This window comes from Scyliorhinus canicula, chromosome 6 (genome assembly GCF_902713615.1).
Source record: "Scyliorhinus canicula chromosome 6, sScyCan1.1, whole genome shotgun sequence".
Lineage (NCBI taxonomy): Eukaryota > Metazoa > Chordata > Chondrichthyes > Carcharhiniformes > Scyliorhinidae > Scyliorhinus > Scyliorhinus canicula.
This window is the reverse complement of record NC_052151.1, coordinates 22971296-22996181: the sequence shown is the minus strand read 5'-3', so window position 1 is coordinate 22996181 and position 24886 is coordinate 22971296. Positions and strand designations below refer to the sequence as shown.

The window sequence follows — 24886 nt, the reverse complement described above, 5'->3', positions numbered from 1 at the left end:
CCTGTCATAATATACACATAAGTATATGATGGTGCACAGACAGACATTGATTGACACACAGGATGACCAATGAACACACAGAACACAGCAGCCAATCACCAGACAGGACACGGCCACTATAAAGCCAGAGGGCACGAGTTTTCCCGCCCTCTTGGGATTCAGCCTCTGAGACAGCCAGAGCTCGTGAGCAACAACACGAACATCCACCATGTGGTAGTAAGATAGTCTGGTCAGGTTAGTCTCAGGTCTCCAGTCAACTCAGCATAGTGTCAGCCCACAGTTAAAGTATGTTTAACAGTTGGTAGTTCAATAAAATAGAGTTGCATTTCTCCAAGTGTTGGTAGCCTGTCTCTCTCACTGCTATGGTAAACGCAGTCCTCGCAGACCCAGCTTACCCAACACATCACACCCCAGGCTGGTCACCTTCCCATCTTATATTACGGGGTCTCATCCAAGCAGCCCTTTAGGCCGGCTTCCCTCAGCCTCATCACACCCTTCTCTCCAGCTCATCAGCCCTGCACCCACAGGCGCCCCATAACCCCCCCCCCCCCCCCCCCCCCCCCCCCCAATGCCACTGGCACATGTGTAACTCGGCACTAATTTTTGTTTCCTGATAACACAGCCTGCAGGATGAAACGGCACTCTGAGAACATCTGAAAATACACAGCCTGCAGGCTTCAGGACGACACACGCCAGCCGCAACCCCCATCCCAGAGGAGGTCCCCTCCCCCCGGCTCAACCACACCCCCGCACTGGGGTCAGCCAGCAGTATCTGTCCCAATGTACACCCTGGGACAAGGCTCACCTCCGTCCTCCCTCTCAGAAGTTTAAAAACCAGTGTTATTTCGTGCCCATCTGACCTCACGCTGCTGGGTGGGAACATTCAATGAGGTCTGAAGATTTCAACTTTAAACTCGGGAATAATATTAAAATTGATTCGAATTCGTCAAATTCGTCCGTATGTATGTTGCTCATGTGCCAACTTGATTCCTCCCCTTGCTTCTCTTTGATCCATTCCTTTTTAAAATCCGCTCACCTATATTTTTTCAATGTCTGGCGAATAACCTGTACCTGAAGATTTAACTTCTTTCTTCTCCTCACAGGTGACCGACTGTGTTTCTACAATATTTTCTGTTCCACATTTGCAGTGGTGACCGTTTCTTAGGCAAACACACGGAAATCCTGCTATTTTTCATTTCTCCTCTGCTCCCTGGACTTGACCTGGGCGCCGAGAGTCAGAGGCACCTTGGCAGAAAAAACAGAGCAATACTGAGGCCATTGTGACCGGCTTATTCAGGAAGCTTGTTTCCTCGTGTATTGAAATGTGTAACATAAACTGGGCTCGGTACTGGGTCCCTTGCTGTTTGTTCAATGGTAGACGTCAATGACTTACACTTAAATGTAGGGGACGCAATTGAGAGGTTTGCAGATGATATAAAAAATTAGCCATGTGGTTGAGATTGAGGACGAAGCTGTAGATTGCAGAAGGTATTAATGGACTCATCCGGTGGGCAGTTAGTGGCAACAGGAATTCAATCAGAAGAAGTGAGGTAACACACTTGGGATGGACAAATAAGGCATTGAGGGAATAGAGAATAAACGGTAAGATGCTGAGAAGTGTGGAGGAATAGAGGGACTTTGAAGCACAGGTGAATAGATTCCTTTTTTTTTTAATTTAGAGTACCCAATTCATTATTTCCAATTAAGGGGCAATTTAGCACGGCCAATCCACCTAGCCTGCACATTTTCGGGTTGTGGGGGCGAAACCCACGCAAACACGGGGAGAATGTGCAAACTCCACACGGACAGTGACCCAGAGCCGGGATCGAACCTGGAACCTCGGCGCCGTGAGTCCGCAGTGCTAACCCACTCCGCCACCGTGCTGCCTTCAGGTGAATAGATTCCTGAAGGTAGCGGGGCAATTGAAGGTGATTAAGAAGGCATCCCTTCTTAGCCGAGGCACAGAGTGTAAGAGCAGGGAGGTCATACTGAAAAAAAACACCATAATGAAAACAGAAAATGCTGCAAACAGAAGGTCTGGCAGCATCAGTGAAGAGAGAAACAGAGTGAACGATTCCAGTCCTGCATACAGTTCTGGTCAACACATTACAGGAAAGAAGTGATTGCACTAGAGAGGAAACAGAGGAGATTTACAAGGATCTTGCCAGGAATGCAGAATTTATCTGTGAGCAAAGACTGGATATAGGCTGAGGTTATTTTCTTTGGAGCATGGGAGGCTGAGGGGAACTTTTTTTGAAAATATTTTTATTCAAAGGACATTTTCACTATTACAAACTCAAAAACATTACAAATCCCAACCCCATATTATTGCCGAAGTACACCCATCCAGTCCTCCCCCTCCCCCTCCCCCTCCCCCCCAACAAAGAAAATAAAATCAGTCTTAAAAAAAAGACAAACCAACACCTCCACCTCCCCAAGAGCTGACGGTAACCAGTCCCCTCAAAAAGGAGATGAAGGGCAGCCACCTCGAGTGGAAGCCTTCCACCGATGCCCCCCCACCCCCCTCTCATGGCTGGGGCTGGTTTAGCTCACCAGGCTAAATCGCTGGCTTTTAAAGCAGACCAAGCAGGCCAGCAGCACGGTTCGATTCCCGTACCAGCCTCCCCGGACAGGCGCCGGAATGTGGCGACTAGGGGCTTTTCACAGTAACTTCATTGAAGCCTACTCGTGACAATAAGCGATTATCATTTCATATCATGGGATACACGATCTTTGCCAAACGCAGAAATTCACCAGGTCCCCAGCCCCAAGCCAAAGCCTTAGGCAGCACCAGGGACCTCCACCCAAGCAGAACGTGCCTCTGGGCTATTAGCGAGGCGAAGGCTAGGACATCTGCCTTCATCCCCGTCTGCAGCACTGGCGAGTCCGATACACCAATGGGCACATTTCCAGCTGATGCCCCAAATCCTCGACATAGTTTCTAGGTCTTCAGTTTTGACACAAACAAGCTTAGGGCAAAACCAAAACACATACATGTGATTCGCCAGCCTCGTAGAGCACCCTCCACGCCCGAGAATAACCCGCTTATAGACACCCTAGTCAGGTGCGCCGTGTACACTATCTTGAATTGGATCAGTCTTAACCTTGCACACAAGGAGATGAAGTTAACCCTGTGAAGAGCCTCAGTCCATACCCCCCTCAAAGAACAAACCCAGCCCACCCTCCCACCCTCCTCTTTACTTCCTTCAATGATGCCTGCTCTGTCGCCAACATCTGCCCACGGACATCCAAAATCTTTCACTCCCCCAACTCAGCCAAGGACAGGACTCTGTCCATAAGTGTAGGCAACGGTACCAGGGGAAATGAAGGAAGCTCCACGCATAAAAAAAATCAAAGTACCTGAATATAGTCCCTCTCGGGAACTGGAACGTATCAAACAACTTGTATAGACCGGTGAACCTCCTCTCCAGAAATATGTCCCTAAACCTCTCCCTCTCCCATGCCCTGAACGATGAATCTAAGCCAGACGGCACAAACATATGTGGCTGGATTCTCCGTTCCTGTCTGAGCGCCGGTGCCAACGGAGGATCCATGGTGATTCACAATGGGAAAACCGGCGCAAAACCCTCACCAATTCCAGTACCAGTGAGGGGCTAGCACGGCGCAGCGTGAAACACCCGCGGATCGTGCGGAAAATAGCCGGAGAATTGCCGGGTCCCGGGCCGCACATGCACAGGGCTGACAAGCTGCAGCCGCGCAGCTGACACCCCCCAACCGGTCACGCCGGAAAACACGGCGCCGGCCATGCTGGACTGCGTACCTGCCCACCCCGGCCATAAAAATCTACCACGACCCCCCCCCCCCCCCCCCCAGCCGAAACAGAAGCCCCCCGACCAGTGGCACGGATCATGAGTGTGGCGGCGCTGGCCGCTGTCCGCAGCCAGCAAGCCAGGCTCCCAACCACTGGGACCACACGTGGCCCGCACCGTCAGGAACTCCGCCCATCGGGGGGCAGAGCTTCGCCGGTGGGCCGGCTGGTGACGCTCAGATGAGGTTGCGACTGCACGCTACGCATGTCCCGATGATGCCAATTTGGAGGGGCGGAGCATCCCGAACCGGCATCAAACCGGCACCTGCCCCGATTTCGCCGTCGGGAGCCATTCTCCGCCCGATCACCGTTCCCAATTTTGCCACCGGGCGAAGGAGAATCCCCGCCCATGGTTCCTGCAGATCGGAGCCAACAATGACATGGAGTCCAGTTTGATTTGCACAGTAACTTCATTGCAGTGTTAATGTAAGCCTACTTGTGACAATAAAGATTATTATTATTAAAATATTGCCAAAACTGATTCCAAATCCTCAAAGTGTCTATCACCACTGTGCCCAAAGAGAACCTGGCAGGGGAAAAAGGCAGGGGTGCTGTCAGGTAAAGTCCCAGATGACTAGAGGCTGCCTTCCCCTTTGATGGTTTAACTGGAGGTAACCAGAGCACTCAGACTAGACCCTACGCACAAATCCTCGTCCATCAGTCCCCATATAGAATCTGGATCCTTTAACCACCCCCCGCACCGGATTAATATTTGCCGCCAAGTAATAGCATATGCCAATAGATTCTGTAGTGCCATCCCCTCCAACTGCCTATCCCTTTCAAAAAAACATCCTTTGAACCCACGGAGTCTTACCAGCCCAAACAACAGAAAGCCTTGGGAAGAAAGACTTGGAGACACTGGAACAGAAATAAAGACCTTCATCTTTGCCGTCTGTTCCGTTAAGGTCAGAGGGAGGGCGTCCCACCTTTTCAAATCGGCCTTCACCCCATCCACCAGACTGGAAAGGGTGAGTTGACGAAACGTGGCCCACTTCTGGGCCACCCGGGTGGCTGAGGGGACGTCTATCTGAGGTGTATAAAATGATGAGGGGTCCAGGCAGACGAGATAGGAAGGATCTATTTTCTTGAACAAAGAAGCCAATGGCCATGCAGGGGGTACAGATTCCAAGTAATTGGCAGAACGATTCGGAAGGTTGAGGTGAGTTTTTTTTTCACCTAGAGGGTGAAACTCACTGCCTGAAAGTCTGGTAGAGGCAAAACAAACCTTCAGTACATTTAAAAAAATACTTGGGTTTGCACTTGAACTGCTGTAACGAGAAGAGATAGACCAAGAACTGGAATCTGGGATTGGTATGAAAAACTCTTTTTAGAGAGGGCGAGACAGAGTAGAGAGGGAAAAACCTCTCCCCCTCGAAAAAGGAATATGAACGAGAGGTTTGCAAAAGAAGCAAATGTGATGTGAGAGAAAGCTTTCTCACACAGCAGGAGGTTGGGGCCTGCAGCAACTGGAAGTGTGGTGTGGGCAGGTTCAATGGAGGCATTCCAGAGGGTATCAGATGACTACTTGAATAGAAACAATGCTCTGGGGTACGGGGAAAAGGCAAGGGAATGGCGCAAAGTCATAATGCTCGTTTGGAGAGCCGGTGCAGACATGATGGCCCGAAGGGCCTCATTCTACGTCGTACCAATTCTGTACAGACACGATGGGCTGAATGGCCTCCTTCTACATCGTACCAGTTCTGCACAGACACGATGGGCTGAATGGCCTCCTTCTACATCGTACCAGGTCTGCACAGACACGATGGGCTGAATGGCCTCCTTCTACATTGTACCAGTTCTGTACAGACACGATGGGCTGAATGGCCTCCTTCTACATTGTACCAGTTCTGCACAGACACGATGGGCTGAATGGCCTCCTTCTACATCGTACCAGGTCTGCACAGACACGATGGGCTGAATGGCCTTCTTCTACATTGTACCAGTTCTGTACAGACACGATGGGCTGAATGGCCTCCTTCTACATCGTACCAGTTCTGTACAGACACGATGGGCTGATTGGCCTCCTTCTACATCATACCAGTTCTGCACAGACACGATGGGCTGAATGGCCTCCTTCTACATCGTACCAGTTCTGTACAGACACGATGGGCTGATTGGCCTCCTTCTACATCATACCAGTTCTGCACAGACACGATGGGCTGAATGACTGTCACAACTTTTCTGCTGCTATAAACAGTCACAATTCCAGGAGAAACAAATGAGGAAGTCTGCCAATAAGACCAAGCTTTGTTTTCCAAACATATTGGGGGGAATTTCGACTTTGTTGGGTTGTGTAAAACGGACAAGAACAGATCAGTCTCCCATAATATAACCCTGCAGATTTTCATTTCCGTTGATTCCAGCTGAGGCGCGAGGAACCGGGGAAGAAAAATTTGGCCGGGCGGACAAGGGTTCCGCACTGTCATTCTAAATTGCCCCCCTATTCAAGGAATGCGTAGTCTGCATAGCTTCTTCTTTCTTCGGTTAACCCCAAGCTCCGCCACTTTGTTCTTAGTGACTAAGTCTAAATCCCGTCCAACGTTCCCCCTTTGGGCCACTCAATTTAATCTGTGCAACACATTTCCTCAAGGTGAAAGGTTCGACAAAGGGGCTGTTTGAATGCAGACGGCTTAATCCTGGAAGCCTGACTGACAGCTCGGAATGGGACTTCATGCCAACTCAAGCCCAGTCAGCTGCAGTTTTCTATTTATTTAACAAAATACATATTCCCCTCCCCATGGGAGAAAACCCCTACAGATCCTAGGCCAAGAAATTTAAATAAATATTAATGGTAGCATATTATAATATATCTCCTGCCTATTTTATATCGTTATATTGGAGACGTTGGTTGGCTTCGGTATTTACAATATTCTTATTAAGAAAACACCTCTTTCAGTCTCGCTCTACCGTGCCAAGATTCTGAAATGGTTACAGATGTTGTGTAAGGCCTGTCATGTGGTAGCGATCCTGTTCTGCATCTTAGCAAATGGCTGCTAATGTTTTACGAGCTCCATTTTCTTTTCTAAACGGTTTTCCTATTTTGTCAGCACATTGATATGGGGGATGAGGAATGCCAGTTACTGGGGAGGGAACTGAATGCTTTTCACATCAGGCATTCATTTTGCAGGTGTGCCTGGTGAGGTTACGTGCGACAGAGTGCCACCTTCTCGACGCCCCATGGCAGAGGAGCTTGGGGGGGGGGCCTGAAGACCGTTCATGCGAACATATGAAGTAGGCCACTCGGCCCCTCGAGCCTGCTCCGCACCGTTCAATGAGATCACGGCTTATCTGATTGTAACCTCAACCCCGCATTTCGGCCTACCCCCGATAACCTATCGCCCCCCCCCCCCCCTCCCCCCCCACCCCACCCTCCTCGCTTATCTATTTATTTGAGCCCTAAAAAATTCAAATGGCGGGATTTGCTTGCCGTTCATGCTGGCAGGATCTTCCAGTCCCACTGGCGAGAGAGAGGGGCACGAGCAATGATAAACCCCATTGACAGCGACGGGATGTAACCACCGCCACAAAGAACACTGTGGGGGAGGGGAGGTTATCGCGCTTAAAGATTCTGCCACCACCGCCTTTTGAGGAAGAGAGTTCCAAAGACTCGCGACCCACGGAGAAAATATTTCCCCTCACGCCTGTCTGAAATAGGCGACCCGTTATTTTTTAAACCGTGACCCCTAGTTCTAGATTCTCCCATAAGGGAGTGATAAGGTGTAAGCCGTTCAGGGCTGAGGTGAGGAAGATATTCTTCCCTCAGAGAGTTGTGAACTTGTGGAATTCTCTACCACAGAAAGCACTTGGGGACAGTTTTTTGGATATATTCAAGAGGGAGCTGGACGTGGCCCTTGCGGCTAAAGGGATCAAAGGGATTTGGAGAGAAAGTGGGAGTGGGATACCGAATTTGCATGATCAGCCATGATCATGTTGAATGCTGGTGCAGACTCGAAGGGCCGAATGGCCTACTCCTGCACCTATTTTTAGTGTTTCTATGTTTCTATAACCCTCATGATGACCATGTGGGATTGCTGATTGATCTCCCTGTGGGCCTCGTCTCCTGCTGCTCACAAGCTTGGTCTCTCTGCCAGCATTGAAAGAAGTCATCTTGACCTTGAACTTCCTGGATATTTTGCCAGTAGCTGCGAAGCAGATTCGAGTGTGGAACCAGAAGGATCCCACACGGGTAAAATTGCGCCACATGATCCTTAGTGGCAGAATCCGAGGACACCCCACGGATAACATGATGCCCTTCCTCACTAAACGACAAGAGCGGAGTGTAGAAGATGGCATCATCCTGTGGGGAGCCCGAGTAGTCTTTCCCTGCCCAGGTCAGTGGCCACAGAATCACTATCACAGAAAGATACAGTGCAGAAAAGGTCTTTCGGCCCATTGATTCTGCACCGACATGATAAACACCTGACCTACCTACCTAATTCATTTGGCCATAGCCTTCGCTGGCTCGTTCTTGGGTTCGATGTTCCTGGTTATGGTCAATGCTCACGCGAAATGGTTGGAAGTACATTACATGTTCCCCACGGCATCGTGTGCAACAATAGAAAAACTCTGGCAACGTTTCTGTACCCAGGGCAGCACGGAGGCGCAGTGGGTTAGCCCTGCTGCCTCACGGCGCCGAGGTCCCAGGTTCGAACCCAGCTCTGGGTCACTGTCCGTGTGGAGTTTGCACATTCTCCCCGTGTTTGCGTGGGTTTCGCCCCCACAACCCAAAAGATGTGCAGGCTAGGTGGATTGGCAACGCTAAATTGCCCCTTAATTGGAAAAAATGAATTGGGTACTCTAAATTTATTTTTAAAAAGTTTCTGTAACCACGGCATACCAGAGGTCCTCGTATCTGGTAACGGTACCCCCCTTTACCAGTGGAGAATTTCCGGCATTCATGAAGTCAAACAGCATTAATAATTTCAAATCAGTGTCATAACATCCATCGTCTAATGGCCTGGCCGAATGGGCAGTTCAAACATTCCAAACAGGAATGAAGAAACAGCTGTCTGGTTCCCTGGATACAAAATTGACCCGGTTCCTGTCCGATTATAGAACCATACCGCACGTCTTCGCCAGAATTTTAAATGGGACAACGACATCAGGCTCAGTCTGCTGTTTCCCAGCTTGGGGAGGCGGGGGGGAAATGGAGTCAAAACAGGAGACCCCAAAAAAGGAACTACAACACCAGAAGATCCGAAAGGACCTTCAGAACAGAAGATGCTGTCCAAGTGTAGAACTTTGGAGATGGCTCCCAACGGACCCCAGGAGTCGTGCTGGAAACGGCTGTCCCAGTTTCTTACAAACTCAAAGTCCAAAGGAAGGCCAAGAAAAAACACCTGGATGACCTGAGAAGCAGGGAACCCACTCCAGTGGAGACGATTTCACCACGAGACGACGTCTCGACGCACGTTGTGACTACCTGCGGCAAGGGGACTCAGCCTATTGGGGGGACCCGGGAGTCGTTCCCCCTGACGATGAAGATTCGGAATCCGAAATGGAGACTGGGGAGATTGATCCTCCGACGGAGGTCAGCACCGAAGATTAGCTGTGGCCCTTCAGCGCTCAAAAAGGAAGGGACGATCCCCAGTGCACTTCACATCCCCCGATCCAGCTCTATCTGCCGCTTACCTGCGGCCTCGTGCCAAGCAATGAAAGAGGCCTCATTGCCGCAGCAATTTGGAGTGGGGGGGGGGGGGGGAGGATGTGATATCCCTCACGAGGTCCACGGGGGAAATTGCTGGTTGCTCTCCCCAAAGGCTTGGTAGAATACGAGTTCTCGTTGTGAGCGGGCGGAGACCCACCCATCTGAGGCCCATAGCGGGATCTTTAAATGTGGCTCCCAGACCCGATAGTCCTGGGCCCGGACGTTTGTTTTGTACCGTGATAGCGGCTTTATTTTCAGTTTAAAATAAACCAGTTAGACCTCTCACTCCGTATCTCCTGGAATTATTATAAAGGGAAAAGACTGGGCTGGATTCTCCGGACCCCCAGCTGGGTGGTTCTCGACGGCGCACCATTCACTGGCGGCAGCATTCTATCTTCCCACCACTTGTCAATGGGCTGTTGGTGAGAGAAGGGAATTCCGACCATTATTTCTATATCCATCCTGTCAGGATCCATCAGGATCAACCCAGAACAAGAGTGATTAGCCCTTCCTTCAGCCCACCATTCGTGGCTGGCCTTACAGTTACTCAGGTACTCAGGAAGGTAGCATAAACATAGGCCAGGATTTACGCAGATACAGTGAGGTAGACACAAACCCCTTACTGCTCTCAGCCAGGAACCACCGGACAAGCGAGCAGAATTCAGAGCCAGTGTCTACGCCCTTGTTTCAAGAACTTCCCTGTAATCGTTTTTCACAGATTGCTGACGTTAAATAGCAAAGTCGGAGGTCTTAAGTCAAAAGGCTCTGGGGTTGAAAGCTCAGCATTTGATCAAATGAGACCCTGAAGTTCTGAGCAAGCTTGCTCAACCCGAAACAGTGGCCATCAGGGGAAGGGGGCAAGAGAGAATCAAAGGCAAACATACAGAGTTTGTGGTCAGGATATCGCCCATGGCTTTGGACTTACCAGCGTTTAACTGGAAGAAGCCAATTGGAGGCTGTCGCCTGGCCAACATTCGTCCCTCAACCAAAACCACCAAAATATATTCAGCTCGTTAATTATTCCATGGATGTTGATGGTGAATATAATGTCATGGTTGCCAGGGTAACAACAATCACTGCACTTCAAAACTAATTCATCCTCAGGTGCTTGGAACATAGAACATAGAACAGTACAGCACAGAACAGGCCCTTCGGCCCTCGATGTTGTGCCGAGCAATGATCACCCTACTCAAACCCACGTATCCACCCTATACCTGTAACCCAACAACCCCCCCCCCCCCCCCTTAACCTTACTTCTTTTTTTTTTAGGACACTGGGCAATTTAGCATGGCCAATCCACCTAACCCTTCTTGAGGCTTTTCAACATGTTGGGAACTCTCAATAACAGATATTATACTTTTATTGGTCTTTAGATAAAAGATTCCTGTCTAATCTCTCTCCTTACTCCTAATTTTCCATTAGTGGCTCACACTGTATTTCTGTGTGCTCGAAGTATTTCAGTAAAACAAGCTGCTTCAATCAATGTTGTTTCCAATATAACCTCGCAAACTCCTACTGTTCCACATGGTTTATGTCCAACAGTAAATTGCCCATGGTCAGTCAGCCTTCAGGACAAGATGGTGACAGTACGGGGGGAGAACCTCCAACAACATGGAGTCACCTAGTGGCCAGATCCTGCAATTTCAATGTCTGCACGAACAGGGAAATATTGAGTGACATTTAATGCTTTCCCTGGGTGAGTTTGGAGGCGAGTGGGGGGGGGGGGGGCATTTAATAATAATAATCGCTTATTGTCACAAGTACGCTTCAATGAAGTTAGTGTGAAAAGCCCCTAGTCGCCACATTCCGGCGCCTGTTTGGGAAGGCCGGTATGAGAATTGAACCCACGCTGCTGCCATTGTTCTGCATTACAAGCCAGCTGTTTAGCCCACTGTGCTAAACCAGCCCCGAATCAGACGGGAGAAACCCTGACGCTTTCCCACCTCTGCCCCAATTAAGTCGGGGGAGGGGTGGGAAGATTCCCCCCCTCCCCCCAATTCTAACTGACACCCTTTAGCGGGGAATTAATACCAGCGTGGGCAGATGGTTGCCGCACAGGAGGCCCGAAAGGCAAGCATTATTGAGTTTGTTTGTGGGCTTCTGGAGCGGAGAGGTGGCCTCTCGTTCAAAGACACTCAGTGCCTGATCGAAGGACCCAGGCTCGGGAAGTGGAAGGGGAGTGCTGAGAGCCACCCCTTCTGTCCTCTTCTTCCAGCCCTCGTGCCACATCACCTCCCCACCCTCCTCCCCCCACACCACCCTTCCCTGCCAGCGACTCCCACCCTGCCTGTGTCCTGGATGCCTTGTCGGTCCTGTGCCTCTGGTGGGATACATTTCCGCCATCTCCCAGCGCAATTCCCAGGTGAGTGCTGATGGCAATGGGGATCTGCCAGTGTCTGATTAACCAGCAGCTCTCGGAAGGTTAGGATTACCGCCCCTGGGGTCCGCAGACCACCTAATGCCTGATTGATACTCCGTTGGGGGGGGGGGGGGTTCATCAGCTCTCCAGCCAGCAGTGGAGACCACCATCACCTGGATCAAATTCCCCCTTTGACATAGCAATCTACAACAGTAAATACTGACACAAAAGCACGACTAATATTTGTGTAGCAGGAATAAGCTAGGTGCTTGCACTCTGCAACATCTTCAATCAGAAATTAATTGTCGGGTCGGCATCTTAAGAACACCATATTATTTTGTTCAATTCAACCCAATCTTATTGAAGTCAACGCCAATGAGATTACTGGCAAGGCTGAAAGATATTTTCCATCTGGTTTCACTTTCAGCAGCGGACTTCTGTAACATACAGAAACAGCAAAACATCAACAGCGGTTCAGCATTTTTCAAGGCAAGCATTTGACACAATGGGCCTTCATCACGTGGTTTCTGAGGAGATGTCTACCTCAGCTCTTGTCATCAGGGTGGACTATATAAAGAGCAATGATTCGTGACTAACCTTATAAAGTTCACTTCAAGAAATAAAAGGATTCATATCACAGAATCGTACAGCACAGAAGGAGGCCATTTGGCCCACTTCCTGTGCTTGTGCTTTTCTGGAACAGCTCTCCAATGAGTCCCACACCGCTGAAAAACATGGAATCCACTCAAGATGATGGCTCATGGATTAAGGGAGCATCCAGTCACATTGACAGACAGAAGGGGACACAAAGGCAAAGGCTGAAGGTGAAAGGGCGTTTGTTCAACGAGGAAAGGTTTACTGCTGGGAACAATGCAAAGATTTTCTGATTACATCAAACTAGGGTGGGAGGGGGAGTTTGGAAAATTCACCACAGAAGCATAGCATGGTTCAGCCCATCGTGCCTGCGCTGGTTCTTAGAAAGATCTCTCTAATTAGTCCCACTTCCTCGCTCTTTCCTCACAGGCCTGCACAAGTTTCATTTTCAAGTACTTTCAAGATTACAGTTGAATTTACTGCCACCACCTTCTTCACAGTGCATTCCACATCATTACAACTCACTGTGTTATCTCTTTCCCCTCATGGTCCCTTTTCTTCTTTTATCAATCATTTTCAATCAGTACCCTCGGCTTACTGACCTTATTTGCCAGAGGAAACACTTCTGGTCTTATTTCCATTTGTCAAAACTCTTCAACATTTTCAAAACCTCTCTCAACTGGGGGACTTTGCCCCAGTTACAATAAAAGCAAGAACATAGATAACAGCCCTGTAGCCCTCACCACTCACACTCCCTCATATTCTCCCCCCACCCCTCCAACACGCACACACACACACTGGCCATGCCAATTCATGCCACCTCACTTCCCCACTCAACGCCCTTGGTCCATCATCCCGTCTATGCCAACCAACTCCCCAATCCCATGGCCCTTTATATCCCCTATGCCAACTAAGTGCCATCTCATTCCAACCATTGACGCTCCACCCACTATCATTTGCCCTTACACCTTCCATTCCAACTCGCCCATTATCCACCTTGAGCGGATCTCAGGAGCCATAGTAAGACAAAATAAGTAAATTTCTAAGTGTCCATTGCAGACCTCACTATTTAAAAAAAATATTTCATTCATGAAACCTCATTCAATGTATTTAAATTCCTTCAAGTAATTAATCCCATAGAAAACAAGATTTTCTTTAAATATTTAATACCTTTTGAAAACAAACATTTCATTCAAAACACTTAATCCTATTTGAACAAGTACCTAATCCTGTATGAAAATAAACATTTGTAACCGTAGTATTTGGAGCAGTCAGTTAAACTATGAACTTACAGGCACCGCACTGTAATAATGATAGGTTGCAGAATCAGTCATGCAACACTAATCCCTGGTCGCCCTCAGGCTCATGTCACTAGACAGCTGGTGAAACTGCAAGTAGTCGCAGCTGGCTGATTATTTTCAGAAATTTAAAGAGTGTGGGATTTAAATGACTTGATAGTTGCTGACAGTTTCTGAGCTCATTCACTTTGTACGCACATTTATGTCTAAACTTAACAATCCCAAAGGGCACCCTGATCTCTCCAGGGGGGCACAGTGTCACTCCCAAAGGAACACCTGGGCCTCTCCAAAACTAAGTGAAGCAGCATTATATCTTTTCCCCAAATATCTAGAGCCCATGAGTCATGTTTTGGTGCTGCTGCACTTTTCCATCTGCAGCCACCCCCCCCCCCCATGAACCCAACCCTTTTCCTGCTCGCATTTCCACCTCCCCCAGTCGCAAAACCCTGTTGAAGAGGGTGGGTGCCTGATTGGGGGTAGGGATTTTCAGAATCAGGACTCTGGTGTAATCTTGGCCAAGGCACGGAGCCCTGCCAGCTTTGTCAGAATTTGGGTCTGTGTCTCTATTGATAAAGCCAAGAATCCCAAAGGTCTTTTTTTAACAGCCTTCTCAACCTGTAAGATTTGGGTGCCAAGATTCATGGCCCTGGCAGCAGAGTCTAGAGCAATGGGGCCAGAGTCTCTGGACAAGGGCATGGCCATCTCAGACTGAGTTGAGAAGAAATACCATCAGTCGTGGGGTTGCGGATCTTTGGAATTCTCCACCCCTGATGGTGGTGGTTTACCTGTTCGGTATTTTGAAGTTGGTAGATTTTTAAAGTCTAAGGGAATCAAGGGATGAGAGGAGCGGGCATGAGAGTGCAGTTGAAAGTGAAAAAGTGAAAATCGCTTATTGTCACGAGTAGGCTTCAATGAAGTTACTGTGAAAAGCCCCTAGTCGCCACATTCCGGCACCTGTTTGGGGAGGCTGGTACGGGAATTGAACCATGCTTCTGGCCTGCCTTGGTCTGGTTTAAAAGCCAGCGCTTTAGCCCAGTGTGCTAAACTAGCCCCTAGTGTGCTAAACCAGCCCCTGGTTGAGGTTGAGGATTGACAGAATCTTATTAAATAGTGGAGCAGGCTCAAGGGGGTTGCAAAGCCGAATTCTGTTCTGATTTCATACATTCTTATGTTTGTAACTTGTCTCGTCACTGGCAAGGAGATCTGCAGGTACATCCCCAAGGTCTCTCCTCTCCTTTAAAGTAGGCGTATATCGTCTCTCCTCATTCTGTGTGCCAAAACGGATCACTTCCATGAAATTTCATCTGCCATGTGTTTGCCCATTTCACCAGTCCGCTTTTGCCCTCTCCTCCCCACGAAGCCCTTGCCATCCTCCTCCCTGTTGCTATATTTCCTCGCGCAGCATCATCTGCAAACTTTAAAATTATGCCCCCCCCTATCGTTGTCCAAGTCATTAAAACGTATCAAAAAAGAAATGTGGTCCGAGCACTGCTCCCTCTTCTCGAGCCTGGAAAATAACCATTCCCCAGAGTTATCCTCTTTCTGTCTCTGTGCCAATTGTGTGCACTTGCAGCTGCAGGCCCTTCATTGTGCTTCCATTTAGCTAGCCAGTCTATTATGTGAGACTTTATCAAACACCCTGAGAAAATCCATGTACACATCAGCCACACTGCCGGAATCTGGATTGGCACAGGGCTAAATCGCTGGCTTTGAAAGCAGACCAAGGCAGGCCAGCAGCGCGGTTCAATTCCCGTACCAGCGTCCCCGAACAGGCGCCGGAATGTGGCGACTAGGGGTTTTTCACAGTAACTTCATCTGAAGCCTACTTGTGACAATAAGCGATTTTCGTTTCATTGGCTATCCTTCCCTTCATACTTCAAAGAAAATCAAGTTAGTCAAACATAATCAGCCTTCAACAACTCCATTCTGGTTTTCATTTAAAAACCCGTATTTTTCCAGGGGACAATTAATGTCGTTAAACATTTCCTGACTATTAATATCAGACTAATGGGACTGTAATTGTTACAGCCACAGATAGGCTGGCAGGATGTACATGCAGAAGCCAACGCTGTTAGGTTTAGAAAAATGTAAAGCAATACGTTTTAGTGGCAAGCAAGAGGGAAGGAAAGTGTTTCCTGACTGGAAAGGGTTGAAATTGAGCAGAGAAGCTGGGATGCCGGGTGTTATGACCCCTTGGGGGCCAAGGACTGTGCTCTGTACGATTCGTCCCTTTCACCTCAGAGTATGAACTCTCCCGGTAATTGGGGAATGGGCTTCCCCTGAGCAAAGAGGAACCTCTCAGGATAAAAACCCTGACACAGGTGCAGGTCGGGGAGAGGAGTTGTAATTTTGTGTATACTGTAATAAAACTTTGCTCAATACTATCCTACTGTGCGTTCCTGCATCTTTCCTGTTGAATTATACATCGGGGGATTGAGATATTGGTAAATTAAAGGTGACAGAACGAGTGGCAGAGCAGGCTTGAAGAAACATACAGAGAAAATAGAAGCAGGAGGAGGCCATTCGGCCCTTCAAGCCTGCTCCGCCATTCATTATGATCATGGCTGATCATCAAGTTCAATATCCTGATCCCGCTTTCCCCTCTTATAGACTATAAGACATAGGAGCAGAATTAGGCCACTCGGGTCATCGAGTCTGCTCCGCCACTCAATCATGGCTGATATTTTTCTCATCCCCATTCTCCTGTCTTCTCCCAATAACCCCTGATCCCCTTATTGATCAAGAACCTACCTATCTCTGTCTTATAGACACTCAGTGATTTGGTCTCCACTGTCATTTTCAGCAATGAGTTCCACAGATTCACCACCCTCTGGCTGAAGAAATTCTTTCTCATCTCTGTTTTAAAGGATCGTCCCTTTAGTCTGAGATGGTGTCCTCTGGTTCTAGTTTTTCCTACAAGTGGAAACATCCTCTCCACGTCCACTCTATCCAGGCCACGCAGTATTCTGTAAGTTTCAATAAGATTCCCCCTCATCCTTCTAAACTCCAACGGGTACAGACCCAGAGTCCTCAACTGTTCCTCATACGACAAGCTCTTCATTCCAGGGATCATTCTTGTGAATCTCCTTTGGACCCTCTCCAAGGCCAGCACATCCTTCCTTAGATACGGGGCCAAAATTGTTCACAATACTCCAAATGCGGTCTGACCAGAGCCTTATACAGCCTCAAAAATACATCCCTGGTCTTGTATTCGAGACCTGTTAACATGAATGCAAACATTGCATTTGCCTTCTTAACTGCCGACTGAACCTGCACATTAACCTTAAGAGAATCTTGAACTAGGACTCCCAAGTCTCTTTGTGCTTCTGATTTCCTTTTCCCATTTAGAAAACAGTCTGTACCTTCATTCTTCCTACCAAAGTGCATAACCTCAACATTTTCCACATCGTTTTCCATCTGCCACTTCATTGCCCACTCTCCTAGCCTGTCCAAGTCCTTCTGCAGCCCGTCTGCTTCCTCAATACTACCTGTCCCTCTGAATATTTTTGTATCATCTGCAAACTTAGCAACAGTGCCTTCAGTTCCTTCCTCCAGATAATTAATGTCTATTGTGAAAAGTTGTGGTCCCAGCACCGACCCCTGAGGTACACCACTAGTCACTCGCTGCTATCCTGAAAAAGACCCCTTTATCCCCACTCTCTGCCTTCTGAAAATCAGCCAATCCTCTATCCATGACCATTAGGTTCTTAACTTATTTAACAGTCTCCTATACAGCACCTTGTCAAAGGCCTTCTGGAAATCTAAATAAATCACATCCACTGGTTCTCCTTTGTCTAACTTCCTTGTTACTTCCTCAAATAATAGGTTTGTCAGACACGACCTCCCTTGACGAAGCCGTGCTGACTCAGTCCTATTTTATCATGCACTTCCAATTACTCCGCAATCTCATCTTTAATAACGGACTCTAAATTTTTACCAATGACCCAAGTCAGGCTAACCAATCTATAATTTCCCATTTTCTGCCTCCCTCCCTTCTTAAACAGTGGTTTTACATTAGTCATTTTCCAGTCGTCTGGGACACCCCTTGCCTCCAGTGATTCCTTAAAGATCACCCCAATGCCTCCACAATCTCCTCAGCTATCTACTTTTGAAACCTGAGGTGTAGTCCATGCGGTCCAGGTGGTTTACCACCTCAGACTGGGGCTGGTTTAGCTCACCAGGCTAAATCACTGGCTTTTAAAGCAGACCAAGCAGGCCAGCAGCACGGTTCGATTCCCGTACCAGCCTCCCCGGACAGGCGCCGGATTGTGGCGACTAGGGGCTTTTCACAGTAACTTCATTGAAGCCTACTCGTGACAATAAGCAATTTTCATTTCATTTCATTTCATTTCATTCAGACCTTTCAGTTTCCCCAGAACCTTCTCCTTTGTGATGGCCACTACACTCACTTCTGCCCCCTGATTCTCCTGGAGCTCTGGCATCCCACTGGTGTCTTCCACTGCGAAGACTGATGTAAAGTAACTATTCACACTGCCATTTCTTTGTTTCCTATTATTACTTCTCCAGCCACATTTTCCAGTGGTCCAATGTCTATTCTTGCCTCTCTCTTACCGTTTATATATTGAAAAAAATCTCTTCCTGTCTTCTTTTATACTACTAGCTAGCTTACACTGATATCTTCTTCCGCCTTGTTGCTTTTTTAGTTGTCCGCTGCTCACTTTTAAAGGCTTCCCAATCCTCTGGCTTCCAACTAATCCTCGCCACTTTGTATGCTTTTTTTTGCTTTTCTGTTGTCCTTGACTTCTCTCATCAGCCATGGATGTCTCATCCTCCCTTTAGCATATTTCCTCCTCAAAAGAACAAAGAAAAGTACAGCACAGGAACAGGCCCTTCGGTTCTCCAAGCCTGTGCCGACCATGCTGCCCGTCTAAATTAAAATCTTCGACACCTCCGGGGTCCGTATCCCTCTATTCCCATCCTATTCATGTATTTGTCAAGATGCCCCTTAAATGTCACTATCGTCCCTGCTTCCATCACCTCCTCCGGCAGCGAGTTCCAGGCACCCACTACCCTCTGTGTAAAAAACTTGCCTCGTACATCTCCTCTAAACCTTGCCCCTCGGACCTTAAACCTATGGCCCCCTAGTAATTGACCCCTCTATCTTGGGAAAAAGTCTCTGACTATCCACCCTGTCTATGCCCCTCATAATTTTATAGACCTCTATCAGGTCGCCCCTCAACCTCCGTCGTTCCAGTGAGAACAAACCGAGTTCATTCACCCTCTCTTCATAGCTAATGCCCTCCATACCAGACAACATCCTGGTAAATCTCTCCTGCACCCTCTCTAAAGCCTCCACATCCTTCTGGTAGTGTTGCGACCAGAATTGAACACTATACTCCAAGTGTGGCCTAACTAAGGTTCTATACAGCTGCAACATGACTTGCCAATTCTTATACTCAATGCCCCGGCAATTAAGGCAAGCATGCCGCATGCCTTCTTGACTACCTGCTCCACCTGTGTTGCCCCTTTCAGTGACCTGTGGAGCTGTACACCTAGATCTCTCTGACTGTCAATAATCTTGAGGATTCTACCATTCACTGTATATTCCCTACCTTATTAGACCTTCCAAAATGACCTCACATTTGTCTGGATTAAATCCATCTGCCATCTCTCCGCCCAAGTCTCCAAACGATCTAAATCCTGCTGTATCCTCTGACAGTCCTCATCGCTATCCGCAATTCCACCAACCATTGTGTCATCCTTGGGATGAATTTCTGTTGTGCCTCCCAAATAATCCCCCAAAACTCCTGCCATTGCTGTTCCACTGTCTTCCCTGCAAGGCTCCCCTACCAATCAACTCTGGCCAGCTCCTCCCTCATGTCTCTGCAATTATTTTTACTTAAATGTAATACGGTTACATCTGATTGCAGCTTCTCAAACTGCAGGGTAAAATCTATCATATTGTCGTCACTGCACCCTCAGGGTTCCTTCACCTTAAATTCCCTAATCAGGTCTGCCTCATTACACATCACCAAATCCAGAATTGCCTGTTCCCTAGTCGGCTCCGTCACAAGTTGCTCCAAGAAAACATCTCTTAGATATTCCACAAATTCCTTTTCTTGGGATCCACTACCAACCTGATTTTTCCAGTCCACCTGCATATTGAAGTCCACCATGATTATTGTAACATTGCCTTTCTTTAAATGCCTCTTCTATTTCCTGATTTATTTTCTGCTCCACATCCTGACAACTGATAGGGGGCCTGCACATAACTCCCATTGAGTTCTTTTTACCTTTGTGATTCCTCAACTCTGCCCACAGAGATTCTATGCCTTCTTATCCTATGTCGCTCCTTGCTATCAATTTAACTTCATTCCTTACTAATGATGCAACCCGTTTGCCCATCTGCCTGTCCTTTTGATAGGACACATAAAACATAGAACATACAGTGCAGAAGAAGGCCATTCGGTCCATCGAGTCTGCACTGACCTACATAAGCCCTCACTTCCGCCCTATCCCCATAACCCAATACCCTTTCCTAACCTTTTGGACACTAAGGGCAATTTAGCATGGCCAATCCACTTATCCTGCACGTCTTTGAACTGTGGGAGGAAACCGGAGCATCGGAGGAAACCCACGCAGACACGGGGAGAACGTGCAGACTCCGCACAGACAGTGACCCAGTCGGGAATCAAACCTGGGACCCTGGCGCTGTGAAGCCACAGTGCTAGCCATTTGTGCTATGGTGCTGCCCACTTGTGCTACCGTGCTGCCTATTTGTGCTACCATGCTACCCATTTGTGCTATGGTGCTACCCATTTGTGCCACCATGCTGCCCATTTGTGCTATGGTGCTGCCCATGTGTGCTATGGTGCTGCCCATTTGTGCTACCGTGCTGCCCACTTGTGCTACCGTGCTGCCCACTTGTGCTACCGTGTTGCCCACTTGTGCTACGGTGCTGCCCACTTGTGCTACCGTGTTGCCCACTTGTGCTACCGTGTTGCCCACTTGTGCTACCGTGCTGCCCATTTGTGCTACCGTGCTGCCCATTTGTGCTACCATGCTACCCATTTGTGCTATGGTGCTGCCCATTTGTGCTATGGTGCTGCCCATTTGTGCTACTGTGCTGCCCTTGGATATTTAAATATCCTTGGATATTTAGATCCCAGCTCTGGTCCCCTTGCAGTCACGTCTCTCTGATGCCTGCAACATCGTACCGGCCAATTACAATGTGCGCAACAAGCTCATTTATCTTGTTCCGTATACTTTGCACATTTAGGTACAACACTTTCAGTCCTGAATTGACCACCTCCTTTCTCATACTTGTCACCGTTTTTGCTCTGCCTGTAATTAGATTCCTGCCACCTTCTATACTCTCTGTTCTATTACTTTACTAACCTCTCCTCGGCTCCTTTAACTAGTTTAAAGCCCCTGTCATTGACCTGTCCTTCTACCTTCTCCTTTAACTCTGATTTTCTAATTCTCCCAGCAACTGAACAATCCCCTCCAACTATTTAGTTGAAAGCCCTATCTACGGCCCTTGATCCATTTAGACGCAAGATCTCTATCTAATTCCTTCGTCAAATTACACGATGTTTTCTTCTCAACTACTTTCTGTGGCAGTGAATTCCAGATTCGTCATTCTCTGGGTGAAGAAATTTCTCCTCACCTCAGTCCTAAAAGGTTTACCCCTTATCCTCAAACTATGACCCCTGGTTCTGGACTCCCCAGCATCAGGAACATCCTTTCTGAATCTACCCTGTCTAATCCTGTTAGAATTTTATAAGTTTCTATAAGATCTCCTCTCACTCTTCTAAACGTCAATGAATATAATGCTAACCGACTTAGTCGCTCCTCGTATGACAGACCCGCCATCCAAGGAATGGCCTCCTTCCTTGCTGTATGATCCTATGGTTGACTTATCAAGAGTGAGCTTGAAGGCAGAGCTAAGAAGTTAGGGATTTCTCCACCTGTTATATCCCTCGATCCCATATTTCTAGGAATCCAGGCACAATACTGAACTGAGGACATCCATGGAGCAGGATTTTGAACTTTTGCTTCACACTCCGATGAGCAAAAATGCGTGAAGTTTGTCCACTGCCATGACCTGTACCTGGAGGCACCACACATGGTGGAAGACTACTTAGTGTTGTGTTCTAATAATTCACTCTTGGAATGTGGGCTTTGTACGTAAGGCAGCATTAATTGTTCATCCCGGGTTACCGGGTTAGGGGCTGGTTTAGCTCACTCAGCTAAACCGCTGGCTTTGAAAGCAGACCAAGCAGGCCAGCAGCACGGTTCGATTCCCGCACCAGCCTCCCCGGACAGGCGCCGGAATGTGGCGACTAGGGGCTTTTCACAGTAACTTCATTGAAGCCTACTCGTGACAATAAGCGATTTTCATTTCATTTCATTTCACCTTGAGAAGCTCAGTATTCGGCCTTAAATGGCTGGAGTCTATTCTTAACTGCGGTTTCATAAAAATGGGTGGTCTGTTCGGGCAGTCCAGCGGGCAGTTCAGGGACCTCCACATTGGAATGGAAGAGGAGTCTGATGTAGGGCACACCAGGTAAAGGCAGTAGGTTTCCTTCCTTAAAGGGCTCATAGAATAGGTGCTTCCCCCGCGAGTGGGTGGAAACCCACCCAGCTGTGGCTCGTTAATTAGCCCGTTAAATACCAGCCCTGACTGGGACTGACACTCCTTAGTCCCCTACCGGGAGCCTATTTGCTGTATGTCGCAGTAGCAGCCTTAACCTTTCCGTTAATAATAAACTGAAGTGAAGCTCCATTTCTCGGATCATTATAGTCACTTTTACTGACATCAGCTTTTGTTTTATTCCCTGAACTGAATTCAGATTTTCAAACTGGCACACCGGGATTTGAACTCATGTTCTCTGGATTGCTGGTCCAGTGATTGGCAAGCCATGGTGGCTGAGTCACTCGAATGGGCGACGTAAAGGACTGGGATGTAAAGATCTTCTTTCAAGATCAGCATTGCACACACCTCATGTTTCATGCACAACTGTGCTCCACGCAAGACTAAACACAGACGCACCCCCCCCCCCCCCCCCCCCCCCCCCCCCCGGGCCCCCGGCACCCCCACCCTCACTCCCGACTATATTTACCACAGCTCAGCTACAGTCCCATTGCATACCTTCTTCTTGCTGCAATAGATTTGCCATTTCTTCTCTGCGGGCAGTGCAAACATAGCATCTCGGTTCTTGTCAGTAAGGTCCAACTCATCCTGAAAAGAAGGACAGAGGAAGGAATCAGCCACCTCACCAATCCTGTAGGTTCCCCGTCACATCGCCACACACAGTCAAACAGTTTTCTTCCCCGTTGTTATAAAACCACTGTAATCCCTGGGCTGAAAGTCACTGGTTCAGCTTTAAAAAGACGGAACTGCAGCATTCTTTTAAAAAGTGACTTACAACCAGTCAGAGGTGGGCCGCATGGTTCACAGTGGTTAGCACTGCTGCCTCACAGCACCAGGAACCCGGGTTCAATTCCGGCCTCGGGTGACTGTCTGTGTGGAGTTTGCACTTTCTCCCCACGTCTGCCTGGGTTTCCTCCCCGTGTGTGCGTGAGTTTCCTCCGGGTGCTCCGGTTTCCTCCCACAGTCCAAAGACATGTAGCTTAGGTGGATTGGCCATGATAAATTGCCCTTAGTGTCAAAGATACGCAGGTTAGGCGAGCTTACAGGGATAGGGAGTGAGAGTGGGCCTAGGTAGGGTGTTCTTTCAGAGGGTCAGTGCAGACTCGATGGGCTGAACGGCCTCCCCCTACACTGCAGGGGTTCTATGGTGATAAAAGGTATTAACAAAGTAGATGTAGAGTGGATGTTTCCTTTTGTGGGACAATATAGAACGAGAGGTCAGTTTTAGGGGAAGGGTGTCAGATTTAAAACAGAGATGAGGAGAAATTCCTTCTCTCAAAGAGTTGTGAATCTGCAGAATTCACTATCCCAGACTGCAGTGGATGCTGAGACTTAATTTAAGGAGGAGATAGACAGATTTTTAATTAGTAATGGGTTGAAGGTTTATGGAGAAAAAGCAGGAAAGTGGAGTTGATGCAGGGGTGAGATCAGCCATATTGAATGGCGGAGAGGGCTTGAGCGGCTGAGTTGGCTACTCCTGCCCTAGTTCTTACATTCTTAACATCTTCAGATTGTCTTGACGTCAAATGCAGAGACCACTGAGCCTAGCCTGAAACCATCCAAGTCATCGATCTACAAGATTGATATCTGCAAGGTCCATATACCACTGGCTTTTATTGGACTTTTAAAACCCACTTCATCCATCATCTCACTTTGTAACTTATATATGTGTGCGCGTGTGTGTGTGTGCAAATGAGTGTGAGTGCGAGTGAGAGTGTTTGCGTCTGCGTGTGAGTGTGTGAATGTGTGTCAGAATGAGTGTGAGCGCTGGTGAGTGTGTGAGAGTATGTGTGAGGATGAGTTTGTGGGTGCAAGTGAGAGTGTATGTGTGCGGTGTGAGAGTGTGAATGAATGTGAGCATGAGTGTGTGTGTGAGAGTGAGTTTGCATGAGAGTTTGTGAGTGAGTGCGACTGTGCATGTGTACAAGGGTGTGTGAGAGTGTGAATGAGTGTGAGCATGAGTGAGTGTGTGAGAGTGAGTTTGCATGAGAGTTTGTGAGTGAGTGTGACTGTGCATGTGTACAAGGGTGTGTGAGAATGTGAATAAACCCTTGAACGCACTTGTGTGAGAATCAGAGCATTTTTATTATTTTTACTTAGATCAGGTGTCAAGTTCAATAAATACTATTCACTTTCCTTTTTACAATTTACAAGGAAATCTGTCTGTGTGTGTCATTCACAGTCAAGACACATAAACAGTTAAACACTGACTGAATTGTCAAGCTTGTCCTGTTCAAAGCCCCTGGCCGCGATTCACTGGACCGGCGCCAGAGTGCCAGTGCCGGCGCCAAAACGGGAGTACTTTGCTCCAGCGCCTGCGTCGGTTCCGAGGCCTGATTCTCCGTTCCTGGAGGGGACAGCACGGCGCTGGAGCAGCCCCCGCCACACCAGCTGCCGGTCCCGGCATCGACCCGGCACTGCGGGGTCCGCGTATGCGCAGTTGGCCCAGCGCCAACTAGTACATGCGCAGTGGCCATCATCCCCGCGCCGGCCCCGACGCCAAATGGCGCAGGGATCCAGGAGCTGGCGCTGAAGAAAAGAG

General features: G+C 48.3%; 1 protein-coding gene across 4 annotated transcripts in view; it reads right to left on the bottom strand.

Moving 5' to 3' along the window:
- The window catches only part of daam2 (dishevelled associated activator of morphogenesis 2), a 370882-nt gene that overhangs the window by 168204 nt on the left and 177792 nt on the right, over positions 1 to 24886 (bottom strand). For all 4 annotated transcript variants that reach the window (XM_038799044.1, XM_038799047.1, XM_038799048.1 and 1 more), the window contains exon 3: positions 22843 to 22932. In XM_038799044.1, coding sequence (XP_038654972.1) covers positions 22843 to 22932 — 90 coding nt within the window. The remainder of the gene's footprint in view (positions 1 to 22842; positions 22933 to 24886) is intronic.